Below are 17,488 nucleotides of genomic sequence, written 5' to 3'. Positions count from 1 at the left end.
ACAATAACTCCAACAGAGGGGAAAAAAGTACAAATTAAGAAACACAATTAGTACAATTTCCATGTGTATGATATGGGGAATAAGCGATTTCAATCCAATTAAAATTAGATTTTTAATCCGCTCAAACTAGATCGTGACTTTGTGTTGAAGCAGATCAAACATATTTTAAATTAGATTAAAGCAATTCATAGCAGTTTAGGATAATGCAGTACATATTTTACAGTTTTTAAATTATTTCTGGTATTGTATACTTCTGACAGAAATAAGTTTGACAAGTGACTTGCATTACTATGTAATGCGCTTCAAGTAAAAAAAATAAAAATTAAATAAACTTAAAGTATTTTGCATTGTTTATTGTTGTATATGCCCATACTGTTATACAATACACCAACATTGTACATGTGAATACTTCTTGTAATTATACATTCACTGTGTATAATAATATACACATTATTAAAGTAGTTACCAGTAAAGTGAAAAAAAAAACACATTACAGAAGAAAATGCCACATACAGTCAATCAATTTTTTAAATATTACCAACACCTTTAGAATAATTTTTTTATTTGAAATGAAATTGTACATTCATATCAATCACGATTGATCTTTGTCAGTTGGATCAATTAAAACTGAATCTACTGAGGTTCCAAAATACACTGGTGTAAAGATGATGATGAATGCATTTTCCTTTTACAGACTGGCTGTAGAAAACCAGGAGGTTTGAGGGGACAGTGCTATAAAATTAGACTTTAGGATTAAATGTGCCGTAATAAATGGATACTGTGGAATCATTTTTACTTTTTGGGGGGGGGGGAGTTGAACGTTCGTTGGTAGCCAAAATCTTCCTGGTTCATGGGGACATAATTTCGTAACAGGTTCTATTTTGTTAATAAATATTAAACAAATGCTTGTGAATGTGTATATTTTGGTGGGGATGCAAGTTTGTGCGCAAGGTTTGCCCACGAAAGCCATAAACATTGGTCCCCCAGAAACAATGATGATTTCACAATAAATATTCTATTTAAAGGAATACCAGTAGATGCATTTTCTCTCCCCAAAGCTATTTAAAGAACTAATTAAGACTTTCTGCAAATTATTAGATTTATCTTCATCCCAAAAGTATGGTAATCAACAAAACTAACTTCATATACCGCAAATTTATTCTCTAAAATGGACAATGAACACACATTAATATCAAAGATGTTGCAAGCTTATTTTAGTAGAAAGCAAGATCTGAAAACCTGTTGATGCTAGGTTTGTTGCATTTGTTAATTCTTGTTTATATTGCTTATCATACACCTGCATATAAATTAAAGCAGAAAGCCGTGTGATGTCATTTAACATGATTGGCTCACTTAATGCTTATTCCCATAATATGAAAAAGAGGAAACTCCAAATGCTTACTTATTAGATATAAAGAGTTGGCAAACTAACCCTACACACACTTTATATTCTAGTTCTTATCTTTCAAACTAACATGCTGCCTTTCCCAAAAAATTGATCAAATATGATATGGCATATATATAGGCAAAAGCTGTTCAAATGTTAAATCTACTATAAAGCTGGTACATGATGTAACTTGCAGTCTTTTAAAATTATGTACAAGGAAAATCTAGGTGGTTCCTACAGCACATTTATAAGATGTGTAGCCTCAATCTCCTCAAACATGTAATGGGTTCATACATATTAAAGGAGCATAGTCATGATTTTGGACAAATCTTATTTTTCCCTTTATGTTTACAATGCTTCAGTTAGGCATTTCTAATAGTCATAAAAATTTTTAGGGTCAGTTGCAGAGTTATAAATTATTTGTTATGTAAACAAAGCTCAGATTTTTGTTTACATTTTGAGTTGAAATGGTACAGGTTTAGACCTAAAATGAATGTAAAAAATGCTAAAAACTGTTTTTTTATGTTCTGTTCAAAACAAATTAGCAGATAGAAAAAAATCAGCTTGAAAAACAACTTTTAACAGTGTATTGAACCAATGTAAACAACAACATGGCACGAGCCTTGTTTACTTAACAAAGAAAAGCAAGCTCTGTGTCTTGCCAATACATCTACCGGTACCTCTACAACTGACACTCAAATTTTGGTTGGTCTTTAAAATTGGCATAAAAAAAGGGCATAAATTGTTCCAAAATCATGACCATGCCCCTTTAATGGTGTTTATGTTTTTAAAAAAAACTTCTGATTTTGCATTTTCTGGTAACAATTGACAAAGTTAATTTATAACTAATAGAAGCACTCATATGGTCCAATGTTAATTTAAAACTGCAAACAAATTTCCTGTCTTTTATAAGTACAAATTTTCATAATCACGTGTAGAAAAATTCTTTTCCATCAAAATATACACTATTCAACACTGCTACTGCATGTACAAGTACTATTACCTGAATCATGAACTACCTGTACAATAAAATGCTTGCAGAGTATTTTTCAGGATTCTTACTAATAAGACAATTTTCCCTTTTCAATTAATTAATGCCCAAGTCTGATCTTACTTGCATGATAAATGAAAAGACTACTAGTATCATTTACAATGTAGTTGAACAATACTTTAAATTTTGACCGAAACACAAACAGTTTTACAGTTGCAATTCCATAAACAGAAATTCATTATTATATTTTCGAAAAACTTTAGAGTATAACAGAATCATTAAAGAGGCTGTGTGGTAAAAAAAAATTACTTATCAGATCTACCTTTAATTAAATATGATTTGTTTCACTATCAAAACTATTATTTTGTAAAGAAAAATTCCACACGTTTTACATTTTTTAAATTTTTAAGTAGCTCCCTACAACGTTGTACAAAGCTCTTCTTCTAAAGGAGATAAAAACAGTCTAAAAGTGGCCACAACTATCCAGCCCTCTTAATTATCATCCTTCAAACCAGGCAAAAAAATTCATGGAATTAAATTCTTCAGTTAATAGGACACAAAACATTTTAATATAGAAAAAATTATACACTTTACACATCACTACCAGTAACAAACAGAAACATGTTTATTTTTATCATTAATAATTAGAAAGAAAAAAAATCCACATGCAATTAGTCAGCAGTTTCGCATTTTTACAAAGCATCCAATTACACATGCATGTATATATGTAAATGCATTTCGAACTAGTGTAAAAAATCAACACAACATTCAAGGACTAGATGATTGGAGGTTACAGTTTTTGACTCAACTGTTATACATGTACTTTACCTGTACATATAATTCTATAAACAGGTACATGAAAAAGGTATGTTAAATACAGAAAAATGTTATCTTCTCTGCCAAGCTAATAGTTTTGATGCTCACATAAATGCCTGGGTATTATTGCAAGTTAATATAAAACTTAGAAAAGACATACAATAAATTACTGTATGATAAACAAAACTTTGCATAATACCTTGATCCAGGAAAAAATATCCTGATATTAAATATTGTCACAATAAACAAAACAAGATCAATGCACTTAGAAAAGTTTTTGGAACTGTGCATAGGCAACAAAACTCTAAATATTGAATTTTCAGGTTCCCAACACCACTTTTTTAAAAAGTATTTCATGAACTAATTAAGAACTGACAAAATGAGAGATGTGAATGGAAAATGATAAAAATGGAATTTGGAATGTAAATATTAAGCAGATGGTGGTGCAATCAGAAACCAACTGCACCATATTCGGAGTTCCAGTCCTCGTATTGTTTTAAACTATCTGGTGCAACACTCCGGCGAATCCTTCTAAGGGCCTCCTCAAAGTCTTCTTTCTTTATGTTTCGAACCTAAAATTCCAAAATAAACAAGTTTTCTTGAAAGACATACATAACAATGTATTAATATGCATGTATATATACATCTATATATTGTAGATTAATTTCAGTCATCAAATTGAAAATTAACTTTTTAAAGTTTTTCAAAAATCATTACAATGATCTGTAGATGCTAAATTTGATGGATCTTTCTGTTGTAAAAATGTGTTTGTTTCAGCAACACATAAAAAGTTCTTACCTGATTTGCATCCACAGTTTTGACCTCTTTTGCTGACAAACCTGAAAGAAAATAAAATTCATAACAATTCAGAGTGTAATAATCTCTCACTGTTACAGTGCATACATGTACATGTATCTTACATTAACACCTAATCAGAAATCTTAACTGATACATTGTATATGTATAATCAAATACTGTATCCTTCACAAGTTAATTCACTGTAACTACATCTGGATATTTTGAATAACATTTGCGAACATTTCTATCTTTACAGTTTACATGAATATCTCATCAGTTTATTTATTGTTTACATAAACACATTTCAACAGTATGCAATATTTATGAATGCATGGGAATAAGAACATGTGTATATAAACACGTATTGTACATTTACAGTATATTTCCAAAGATTTCAGTTACCTCTAATTGGACCTAAAGCTGCATCCTTGGCAAGTGCATTAAGGTCACTTCCTGAATAGCCCTCTGTTAATCTAATAATGTACATTACACAGATTTTAAGCATGATGATTAAAAAAATAACAAACTTGAAGGTGATAAACTATTAGTACCTGGCACATGCAGGTACACATGTATGGTTATTAATAAGTGTTGTACTTTGTAGTATACTGGTACAGTAAAACTCGTTTAGTATGAACATGGATATAGCGAATTCTCCCTATACTTGTACAGTAAAACTCGTTTAGTACGAATACGGATATAGCAAATTCTCGGATAGCGCCAAGTCCTTTTAGTCCCCAGTAAATTTCTTCAGAAATCTTTGCAAAATTTTACGGTTATAACGAATTCAGATGTAAAGCGAACTAATTTTGAGTCCCATAGAGGTGAATAATAACAAAATTTAACACTTTTACAACTAATTTGTTTACAGTTTAAAAAAGTTTGCACTACCATTTAAAAATAATACTTTGAAGGAATTTATTTTCGCATAAATTCTTCAATTTACAATTCAATTTTTAAAGGTATCTAAAGAATGCATTTTCATTCAAAGACTCAATTAGCAAAATTTGTAGTCTGGTTAAAGAAAACATGTATATAGAGAATTTGCTATAGTTATAATTAAGAATTTGTTATATGGATATAACAAATAACAGTTATAATGAAGTAAATCCATTGGTCTCTAGGACTTCGCTATAACCGAGTTTTACTGTAGATCTATTATCCTATCATACAACAGTTCTTCTATATCGAATATTCGAGTACCTATACAAGAAGACATACCGCGCTATATGGTCGAGCTCCTGACTGGACAGGGGGTTGCCATGTTTGGACAACAGGTGACATAGCATACCCTTCCGTGTGTCTTTGTTTGGCATCCTCACATACACACGTTTAACAAACCTCCTGAAAATGGACAAATATTATACATTATACATAGAAACACATATCCATGTCTTGAAGGCTCGGACAATCAGAATATGGATTTATTTTACATATTTTTCCAAAATAGATCTTAGGCCGCACCTTAGAACTGCGTTATCCAACTCCTGGGGTCGATTGGTGGCACCCATAATTAATACTTTATCATCACCACTGCCTGCAATCCCAGACACCTATGTATACAAACAAGAAACATGGTCATTTCTTTCTTTGTCAATATATGTCTTACCAGTACTTAGCGTCATTTTTTTTTTTTTATACTTCAGTTTGATTCTTACCCCATCAAAGTGTACAAGAAACTCTGTTTTCAGTCTGCGACTAGCATCATTTTCCCCTTCCCTTCGCTCACATAAAAGGGAATCAATTTCATCTGCGATGGAACAAGAAAATTCAAATGTGTTTGTTTCAAAATATCTTTGCTTTCAAGCTCTTGATGGAATTGTCATCATTACAGTCGTGTTATGGGGGGGGGGGGGGCACACTTACCCATGAACACAACTGATGGCTGGAGCTCTCGAGCAATAACAAACATAGCTCTGACAAGCTTTTCACCTTCACCAACCTAAAATAACAAACAAAAGGCCCAAGGGCCATCACAGTCACCTGAGTATAATTAAACCCTGTTAAAGATTCTTGGAATGACAATTCGATAATTATATAATAAAGCAAAAAAAAAAACTAATAGAGTAAAACATGTTGCCTATATAACAAGAAGAATTATTTGATAGGGTGAAAAGGGTAAACAAAATAGTTATAACTTTTAAGATGGTCTTATTGATAATATTTGGAAGGTTTTAAAATGTTTGATCTCATTCTGAATCAAAATATGATCTTGAGGGAAGTGGGGTTAAAACCAAAAGGACACTTGCCAGCAGACAAGTCTTCATTACACAGACATTAAGAAAGCAGTTTTTTTTAAAAATAAGCTGAATTCATGAGGCAGAAGAAGGATAAAAGTTTGACAAGAAAATGTCTAAGGCAACAACTCTACTGAATGTTGCTAGTAACTATATTATTTTGACACTCTTAAAAATAAAAAAAAATATATATCTGTGACCAATCTTTAGATAGGTCCCTACAAAAATGACATCCTCATAAGTCTTTACCATTTTATATTCTCATCTTTCATTCTCATAAGTGATATATTAAATTTTTGTTAATTTTGTGTTTGTGATATTGCATTAGAAGCAGTGTGTGAAAGAAAGATTTTGACAGTTTCTCAAAACAAGCCAATGAAGTGCAAATATTGACTTTGCTATTGTCTAAAAAAATGTTTTGTTAATATTTTCTCAAGTTGTAGTTTATTGATTGTTATGAAAGTAAAGATGTTCTAGATTAATTTTGTAGATCAATAGAAAGAAAAAAAAAGAAAGTAGCATATAAACTCTTAGCTTTTTAAATGCAACAGATACACATCAAATAGTTTAAAGGGACAAAAAGGTGGTTAACAATGAAAACTGTAAGATGCATAAGTGTAATTTTGTAATAATTTATTATATTTCATTTGGTATACTTTTCTCACCAGTTTTCGTTTTTGTTTCAATAAATGAAAGTGACAAAATTTATTAGTTTCTTACATAATGATAACTAGAATTAAGAAAAGGACTTAAAAGTTGTTTAGTCCCATATTGTTTTGAAAACTGCAAATTATTGGTAACAGTTGATTTCATTTGTCTGATTAAGAAAAGTAACCAGACAAGACATAACTGTTTTGGTCTAATTTGAAATAGTATGTGAAATTCTTATTGCAATTTCATGAAAAAAAATACAAATAAACATCACTTACTTAAATGAAACCAATGTTCAGTAGGGACCCACCTTAACAGAACAGCTGTGCCCAAGCATCAAACTATGTTTGCACACAGAGTAATATATTGGTCACATTTCACACATAAACCTTACACAAACCTCTCTCTCTGTGCATGACTTAAATTCATTTGGCCTCTGCTGGCATTAAACTAAAATTTCCAGTACAAAGTAACTTTGTTAATACATGTATATTCATTCATTATTAACAAGTTTGTACAAGACATCTAGACGATAAAAATGTTTAAATGAGGATTATATACAAGTACATTATTATATAGTTATCACATATGAATAATCAAAGGGGAAATCTCCTCTCAAAATAAAGCAAAAATCTAAGGGTCATAACTCTGCTGAAGAAGTCAAATCGATCTCAAATCAGACCCATGGAAAGACAGAAGGATGGAATGACTGACAAACAGAAAGGGGTAACACTTAAATTTCATGGCCAAACACAAGAAAATGTAAAAGGGTTGTTGGATGCTTTCAAAACTACCAAAGTTACCAAGCAGATAAAAATACCTACCCAGTATACCAGTACTTAATAAGGGGGTGTACACATATTTTCAGCCAATTGCATTAGAAAATAGTTTATACATGTTATAAATGAGACATATTTGTTTGTCTAATTTTTGTAGCACTGTAGATATGGGAACATACTGCCAGAACTGTCCTGCAAAACTTGAGTTTCAATAGAACAGGGACTCTTGGTATTATAAATATTTTTAAAATAATGTTTTACCCCATAAAATTGCATTTTTACAATCATGCATTTTCAATTTGTTCACGTGGAAGAATATCATAGCTTTAGAAAAATTACATAATGTGCTTTTTTGAGAAACTTTTCCAAAAGGTGTGGTGGACCCTTTTACAAATGGATCTTTTGCAAAAGCTTGAGAGCAAAACCTTAGTAAACCAGTTAACACTGCACATAAAGAAATACCATACTGAATGTAATTCAATCTTAAAAGTTATTGAACATGTAGAAGTAGAACTTTGTTTTTCTTCACAGTGAGGTTTATTTTTCCAGTCCATAAGATTTAGAAATACATGTAGGTACTTGCGATGATTTTGATACTCACCCACTTGGATGTGAGACTTGAGGCACTGATATTGAAGAATGTTGCATTGGATTCGTTGGCCACTGCTTTAGCCTGTGTACAGAATTACAGTTCTTCAGTTATTGATACATACATGCATTGAAATGGATTTTACATACAGTCTATGTAGATGATAAATATTATGAAAGTCATTATATGTATAAACTTATAGGGAAAAAAATTCGTTGAATAGGTAAATGCAAGTCACTACAGCATTATTTTAGTAAAACTTTACAGTATAGTTCTTGGATAAAACATACCTCTACCTTTTGAGTAGTATAAAAAAAAGGATTTCACTTGAATTTATGCTGGATAAGCAAAACACAATGCAAAAGGTTTTTTTAAATGAGTTGAACTCACCAGCATAGTTTTACCATTCCCTGGGGGACCAAACAAGAGGAGGCCACGGGCAGGGGCTCTCAGCCCGGTGAATAACTACAAATAAAAATAAACATGTACAGTGTGAATTCACAGACTCAAACATCAGTACATGTATTTTGAATACCATGGTCATGTCTGAGTGATTCAAAAGTCCCAAACATTGAATCAAAATATAAATGTATGCTTTAAATTTAAAGTAATTTGGAAGTCCCAAACACTTACTCTTTTATAAGTGTTTTACCCCAATATCTCAAATAAATGGATGTCTTTTAAAAAGGTTTGTTTTAAGAGTCCCATTGAGTTTGAGATAACAAGGTTTGACTGTGTCTTTAAAATGTACTACTCATTCCTTGTTATCAGTTAACTTCAATGTTCATACACAATTATAATTTTGTTTATTTTGTTTATTTTGTTTATAATATTAATGTAAGCCTGCGTTACCTCTGGTCGTAAGGCTGGGAGTATGACAATCTCCTGTAAGGCCTCTTTAGCTGCTTCCTGTCCAGCTGTAATCAACAAGTCACAGGTTTTTTATATCACATTAAACAAGCCTTCAATGTTTTTTCTTCTAATAATTATTCAATTATAACATTTAAAAGACTCTCCATATAATGCTTAGAATTAAATCCTCTTAAAAACACTGGTATACAAAAAGTCAAGGAATATCACAATAATTAGTATGATAGATACCACAGTTTTCAAAGTTTAATACAAGTACCTTCTAGTATAAAGAATATCAGTTGTCTTGAACAAGTTGACCTCATTTAGGCCATTTGTAATCTCTAGATTCTCCATAATAAATTTGTTGTACATGTACGGTACCTATATACACTCACCTATGTCTTTAAATGTAACTGTAGGTCCAGTGTCCAAAATCTCATTCAGAATTGTTTCTGCTATATTTTTGTCTACGTTTTTTAATTTCATCTTGGACAAATCTGGTTTTTTCTTACTGCCTGGAGCCTGGTAGAAAGGGAAAGAATTTTGAAACAAAAAAAACAAACTCACATACCCCATGCTCCCACATTACTTGACAATGCTACACATAATGAATGACAGGGTATGCACTATAAAATATAAAATATAATTCAATAAAGGGGCATAACTCCTAGAAAACCATAACATCAAATCTTCCTGTAAATACATGTATGCACTGTCATCTATAGTTCTGTCTTAAACACCAGTCAACAAAATTATACATTTATGCAGCAGTTTAAGAGAAGCTGAGCTGACATACTGTTTATCTCTATTATTTTCAATAAACAGCCAAAATTCCAAGTTTAAAAAGTCGAAATTTCAAAGAAAAATAATGCAATTGAAAATTTCTGGTAATACATTGTGTTCTTAATACCCTAAAGTCTCCCAAAATTCTGTGCAGTTGTTTACTGGTAAAAGAAGTTGCACTGACAAATTGTTTATAACTATTTGTGGAATCAGAAAATCCTGTTCATATGCACAAATTGTTCTGAACACCTTTTGTTTTACAAAAATCCTCTTTTTAACGGACAGACAGACTGACTGACTGACAGGTTAAAAACATTATACCACTCGCAACTTGTCGTGTTGGGTATGAGATTTTGGTACATGTATCTGATGACATGATAGTGTTTGACCTCTTGACACAGAGTTTTGATTTCTTACGTTTAGTCTGGGCGTCTGTTTGTAGTACTCTCTGGCCGCCGCTGGGCTGTTTATTTTGTTCTCTGCCCTGGGATTGCTTCTGGGAAGTGAATTACTTTTATGTATTGCCATTGGTTTCTGTCTTAAAGGTTTGTTTGTCTTGCTGGTTGCTGAAAGTGAAATGAAACATGCTGAAATATGGGTTAGGGTAATAGAAATTAAAAATACAGGTATGAAAACAGATTTTATCCATTTTAATATAAATTTGAGGAAATAGATAATAGTTATTTTTTTAAGATTGGTGAAGTATTAATGATAAAAATTTTCCCTATTTTCATAAACCTTATTAGGTGTATGATAGTGTGTTGCCATCCAATCAAAATGGAATTTCTTTTAATCACAAAAAATGACTTATATTGCATCAACAAAACATACATGTAAAAGAGATTTACATGGAAAACCCCAGAATATACCATGATGTCCATACACCAACACTATGGTCACATATAAGGCAAGGTTATCATCAAATAATATTAGGAACACATAGCAAGGTAAGTGCAAAGACACCACACAATGAAATAAGCGCCAAATCAAAACATAAATGCAAGTAAACAAAACAGTAAGGTATATTTTCCAAATCATAAAGTTTATCAAGCATTGCTGATGTGTTATCCTCGAATACCTGCAGCTTCGCTGCCTTCAGACGCCTTTCTCTTGTTTACCTCACCTGTAGAGGGGGGTTTCTGGGCTCTGCCGCTCGGTGCTTGAGCATCATTCGATGCTGGTCGACGTTCACGTAAATTGGGATTACGATCTACCCCTTCAGCAATGTCGGACATGAGAGGCTCTTGAGCACAGAGGAGTAATGCTTTTTCTACACAGAAATATTACATTAAACATAAGATAAAAAAGAAAAGAAAAAATGAGAAGCCCAAAACTTAATTATAAAACATCAATAACTATAAGTATTTCACAGTCGACTCAAGCATGCTTTACAATCAAATATTTACTTATGGACCGAGAGAAAAAAAAAATTGACATAGGCTAATTGTAAATGAAAAATAATGTTATGCACACAAATCATATAAAAAGTTGTAATGGAATGGTATGGTATGATTTTTGGTGAATGATTCAATGAAAATTCAGAATATGATCAAAGCAATATCCCGAAGACAATAACTACCAGATAAAACAACAATTAAAAAAAAAAAAAATGTACAAAACTACAGTAACTGAAGTCTGGCCATTTCCTAATCTTAAGACTGTCACATTGACGTCTACTGTACATACCAAGCACCTCTAGTCTGTCTCTGGCCATGACCAGGTTTGTGATCATCTTCTCTTGAAGTCTGCGAGCTTTGTCCCAGGACTCACCTATACAAATGCGAATTCAATTGGAGTTGAAAACTGAACATACTGAAGTATATTAGGTTTAAATAATGTAATTATCCATGCAAATGCATCCAAATATATCTATATAAGCTTTCGATTTTAAGCATAAAAATTTCCAAAAAATTAAAATTCCTTCAGTGTTCGATCAACTTATAATTTCTAATAACTTGTGTCATAAAATAGGAAACAATGGACAATAAAACTCATAAATAAGTTAAAAGGACAAAACATTATCTATTAATCAAAATTAGTCTATTGTGCCTCCAATATCTGCTGGCTACATTTGTAAACTGAGAGTCAGCCAACATGATTGAAATTCGTTCAGTTTTCCTTTATAGCAGATAAATTTTAATGTCTTTTCTGTGGAATAGAATTAAACCAAAGCCCGTTATTGGAAGCTGGTGATAACAATGATCTTTTACCATGGCCATAGTTCACTTCCACTGCAATGCCTTTTTGTAGGGCATCTATTCCCTTTCTGTACATCTCAACCGCTTGATCCTTCTTCCCTACACGAACAAAACATTGACACATAGCTATAATCTTTGCGTTACAATGTACAGCTAGACATGGTGCTTCCAGATAAGCCAATTACGATATGAAAGACATTGCGCAATAAACATAATTGTCCCTGTATTAAGCCACTTTTGATGTTAATTAGATTTAATGAGTCCAGTATCACTTGATACTTGTTATCAGGAACCAGATAAGATCAGTTAACATCAAAGCAGTCAGATTTTTGTATCTTGGGCAGGTGTGTTATAACATAATTTATAAAAGTATAGGGTTAATTTTATCATAGAGGCTTATGTCTTTCACAAAAACCGCTATAGCTTATTTTCTGCATCCTCAAAGGGGCAAATGTAAATAAACACGTGCAAATATTTATCAATTTATTTTCAAAATTGTGAGGCAATGCAAGTTATGCAACATTATGAAAACTGCAGTAAAGAGTGTGATTTTAAATAAAAGAAATTGAATTCATTAAACCTGCATCTTCTTCGTCTATTTTGAGCGCCTTTGAAATATATTCAAATGCTTTTCTGTGGTAGTGCTTCTGTTGAGTCAGTATAGGTTCCGCAGGGGACGGCGATTTTGCTCTTGCCGGTGACGTCATAGCGCTCTCAGCGTCCGCTGTGACATCAGCCCTAATTCGACGGTAAGTACCTTCTCGTGATAAATTTCGGGACTTGCAGACCACCAAAGTGAGCACGAGCCAAAGTTGGAATGCAATCTGACGAATCAAACCGAAAATAAACAAAATCGGCCTGGCTGCGAAGTCAAAATTTCGTCTGTAGAATGGTATTCTTTGTCGCTGCGGTCCTTTGCTCTTATCACCCCTTCTTCGGCCAAAAAACCGACCGTTTCCCTTTCTGTTCATGTTTAGCAGCCATAGTTTACATTCATAATATATATCGTATTATGCTGAACCATGGGAAAATTGGGAAAACCCCGGTTTAATCGTCATCTTAGGAAACACCCTATGCTCTCAGACGATTGGTTATCTTCAAAGAGGCGCTAAATGTCGCTAATTTTAGCAAGAGGCGCAACCAAGCGGTATCACTTGACTAACAACAATGAAAGAAGGAAGAAGGACTTTAACACTAGGGGTAAGAAATAAAAGTGGTGTGCGATCGCTTCAAGATGCTTGCCGACATAAAATTTTACAAAGGATTGGAGTTGACAATATTCAGAATGTCTGGGTCCTTCCATTACCAACTGTGATAAAAGAATTCCTATGCACCTTCAACATTCCCACGGACTTTGCCTTGGATGACATGCATGTGGAATACAATTTTAATTTTCCAAACCACGTGCATCACAAAGTCCACCAGATTTATCCAGGAAAATGTACTTTCTCAGGGACGAATATTTTACTGAAATCGGAAAGGAGAAACGAAGTGTGTACAACATGCAATTGTTCGGGATCGCAACAGATGATCAGCACGAAAACGCGGGAAATGTGGAGCGATTTCAGGCATCAAAATCTAATGACATGTCATTTACAGTTGCATGACAATGAGAGTGACCGAGTCTTTCACGTCTTTGATTTGCCAGTTGTTAATTTCGAAGAACTAATTTTCAAAGTAAATTTTCAAGGACGACGAATTCCAGAAGTTCTGATTTGGGAGACCATTTTCCAGTTATCAGATCTACTGATGTACTTGGGGAGTCACGGAGTATACCCGTGGGAACTGTGTCAACCTCGCCACATTGTTATCAACGAACGTGGCAGGATTTTGATGGAAAACATGCTGCTTTACTTGCCGATGAAAAGTGGGTCGCATTTGCAATTTCAAACGTCTTCCTGTACCTATGTACCCCCTGAAGTTCTGCAATGGGGATACGTCGGGCCAGAAAATTTGGTTTGGGGATTGGGTGCTATCATCCACGCGATGTCGTCCCAGTCCTTATCAACCGGCTTGGTGCAAGAAAATGAGAAATTTTACAACGACAGCTATTCCGTTCAGATGCAGAATTTGGTTGCCGCATGTGTAGACCCTCGGCCTCTTTGTAGACCCACACTGGAAACAATTGCATCTCTGTCCTCGCTTGTCCTTTCCAAGTGTTACGCAACCAAGCAATCAAAGTTGACACTGCTTGAATTGTATGAAATGAGCAGAATGTAACTAGAATGCACAGCAGGACACGTCGAATCTGGTCTGTTGACATTTCATGTGTGAAATTTACATTACAATGCCTCGTGACATTCCTACAGAATAGCGCGCCAAAATTCCCACACTCTGCCGCGCACCTGCAAGTATTGATTTTCTGCCTTGAAAGCGACCGGGTGTCAATTATGCTAGTTTATTTGGACACGAAATTTACCTGTTGTGTCGACTCGCAAAGTGCTATAAAAAGGGAGAGATTATCGTTTGGTTTCGCTAGATCAGAAAACGTGGATTCCATCAAACATAGAGATGTAACCTGGTTACCCCTCAGATTAATTTATTAATTCCGACAGTTTACATTTACATACAGATGTTTACAGTGAGCAATAACAGATGCAATTTTTGTTTACAAATGAGACAGAATAGGAAACGTTTTGTTATAACACAGGTGTTGAGATTAACATTTCCACTAGAGTTCCGTGGTCAGTTGTTCTTTTTAACTTCCTTGATATTGCCATAGTAACCCAAATCGTAGAACTTTGGTTGGAAGTTCGCAAGGAGCGTGTACTCGTGTCACAAATGCCAAAAGTGATTCGGTGATTAACCAACGAATGACTGTATCTAGCGATGTACATTGTACACTTGCCCGTGCAGGAAACGAAACTGATAACATCGAATTGTATCCCATTGTATCTAACAACTTTCATTCTCTAAGCTAGTATAGTTATGCTGAGTTGTGCATTTCAAATAGGCGTTGTATTTTCTGTTGTTTTTTTTGTTTGTTTGATTTTTGTTACCCTTTTACCCTTTTTATTTGTTTACCCACTATTATTATGTTGTAATTTTTATTTCCCGTTATTATTTGGTTTTTATTTTTTACATACTTTATTATTTTTAGTTCAGTTAATTTTTTACAATGCCCAATTTATCTTTTGTTGATTTTGTTTTGTTTTGTGTTTTCATTTTTTATCCCTTATTTTAAGGTTTTATTTTCTCATGACATGTATGTTATACATCTTTGTACATTTCCTTGCAATAAACTTTTTATTAAACTGGGCGTTTTTATTTTGTTGACAGGTGAAAAGCCACGGTCTGGTGTCCGCATGACTCTCACCAGATTGGAGAGGATCGTATCTATCGACTGTGGTTTGTGACTCTAGGTCAAACTTATATACCACGGTAAAAACCTATGCCCCGGGCGTAATACCTTTTCAAGATACAGAAGATATTGATTTAAGTCTGCACTTATTAAGGAAATTGCCTCAACTCAACAGGCAAATTGTCCAATTAAAAGATCAAATTACCCTCAATTTTAAGGTGGACCATTTTGATAGAAAGGTGTATAACCAACTTATTTCCCACGATATTGTGCGATATCGCATTAAATATGGAATGCAGATATCTGATATACATGCAATTGCTTTCGCGCCCCGCCGCACGAAATGAAATCATTGTGTTCGGTCTTACAGTAACAGCTTAAAACTTCAAGCAGGTTCAGGCACCAATCCACAAATCCATCTATTATTGAGAAGTGCTAGAACTAATGTATGCTGTGTGATTTAAAACGAAACCTATAACGTTACTATTAAAGGACAACTTGCGTGGAGTTAATGAGCATAGAATGCATGGGGCCTCTAGACGTAACTATATATATATATATATATATGTATTATAAGGTCTAGGATATATATTTTTGTTATGAGAAAAAATAATAACATCATGCGCCTGTGATTTTTTTTTCTTTACATCAAAACGAGTTAAAAATGACGCTGGTTTCGAGGGAAATACTCTTAGAACCAGACAAATCTTGTTGATTTCAAAAAGCCATTGCTGAGTGACCAACAATGAAATAGACAGGCCTACGTCACATTGCTGTGTGAAACAACTACCCAAAGTCCAAGCTCTTGTTAAAATAGTTCTAATATTTTAATTTTTTTTCTACATTCATGTATCGTGATGTACTACACGCATTCACATAACGCGACGTGCTAAATGTATTCCTGTAACGTGATATGCTACATTCGCGTAGTTAGAAGCGCAATGTGCTACATGCATGAACGTTGCACTTTGTGCTACATGCATCTATATTAAAAGTACCGATGATCTATATGAAATAAAGGAGATTTATTTTACTACAATAAATTTGATAAAAATGTATATTGTACATGTTTTCTCGGGAACTGGTTCGGATTTGTAAAGCAAAGACATTTATGTGAATAGACTGAAAAAGCAATGTATAGTGTGAGAATTTGATTTGCCATGCAAATAATTTGTTTGACGAGGTAGTCATACCAGTTTTTCCAAGCTCTTAAAACCAAATTTCGGTTTTGAGAAGAAATTTTTTTTTTTAACTGTAAAATCAAGGAAAAGTGTTTATAAAATTCCGTATATATATCAAAACGATTGTCTCCCTGTATAGACAAACAGGTGGCATTTTTCTCGCAGCAAACATAATTGTTCCTAAATTTACCATGAAAAGATTAAATTATTGAGAAGTTGGAATCATAGGGTATAATACCCCCCCCCCCCCCTACGGATTAGGTTTTTCATGATTTTCGGATTTAGGTGATATTTTTTGCTTGTCAAGATTTCTGAGGATTAGTCTGCCCCCCCCCCCCCCCCCATTCAATTTGCTCCCGACGCCACTGGATGGTATGGCACCCCTCTCAATGAGAGACTTAGTCCGAAATATCTGACGTTTTTCTGGCTTTTTTAACGATTTTGATATTTACTTGCCAGGAAAACGACGTTTTCCTGGCAAGTAAATATCAAAATCGTTAAAAAAGCCAGAAAAACGTCAGATATTTCGGACTATCTGACGTTTTTCTGGCTTTTTTAACGATTTTGACGTTTTTTCTGGCTTTTTTAACGATTTTGATATTTACTTGCCAGGAAAACGTAAATCGTTAAAAAAGCCAGAAAAACGTCAGATATTTCGGACTATGAGAGACTGTGTGTTTAATGTAATACGGGACACATTGGTGGCGAGTTTTGTAGCATTAGAGCAAAAGGACATATTGTGTAAAGGACCACCCAATTAAAGGTTTTTTTAACTTACATGTACATATGTGAAACCCTAATGCAAAAAACTGAGAAAACGATGCGCATCCGTTACTAATATCCTTAATGCTGTCTGTTCCCCTTCATACCTCAATATCAAATTGCCATACAGATATGTCTTCTTTGTATACGTGTTAATTCCAAT

At 33.5% G+C, this 17,488-nt stretch overlaps 1 protein-coding gene across 3 annotated transcripts; it reads right to left on the bottom strand.

Moving 5' to 3' along the window:
* Positions 1–804: 804 nt before the first annotated feature.
* Positions 805–15,341, bottom strand: LOC105318641 (spastin). Of its 3 annotated transcripts, none has more exons than XM_034468006.2 (16): positions 12,662–15,341; positions 12,094–12,180; positions 11,570–11,653; positions 10,962–11,153; positions 10,301–10,449; positions 9,496–9,622; positions 9,101–9,165; positions 8,639–8,713; positions 8,261–8,332; positions 5,859–5,934; positions 5,651–5,742; positions 5,457–5,545; positions 5,214–5,336; positions 4,395–4,465; positions 3,993–4,033; positions 805–3,766 (listed from the first exon to the last, which is right to left on the bottom strand). In XM_034468006.2, the coding sequence occupies exons 1-16, from the start codon at positions 13,050–13,052 to the stop codon at positions 3,644–3,646; spliced, it is 1,857 nt and encodes a 618-aa protein (XP_034323897.1). In that variant the 5' UTR covers positions 13,053–15,341; the 3' UTR covers positions 805–3,643. The 3 variants fall into 3 exon arrangements, with proteins under 3 accessions (XP_034323897.1, XP_034323898.1, XP_034323899.1); XM_034468007.2 differs by having other exon boundaries at positions 11,007–11,153; positions 12,662–15,340; XM_034468008.2 differs by lacking the exon at positions 10,962–11,153.
* Positions 15,342–17,488: the final 2,147 nt, after the last annotated feature.

Source organism: Magallana gigas, chromosome 6 (assembly GCF_963853765.1).
Source record: "Magallana gigas chromosome 6, xbMagGiga1.1, whole genome shotgun sequence".
NCBI classification, from domain to species: domain Eukaryota; kingdom Metazoa; phylum Mollusca; class Bivalvia; order Ostreida; family Ostreidae; genus Magallana; species Magallana gigas.
Note: the sequence above shows the minus strand (reverse complement) of the source record. Positions and strands in the feature narration are given on the sequence as shown.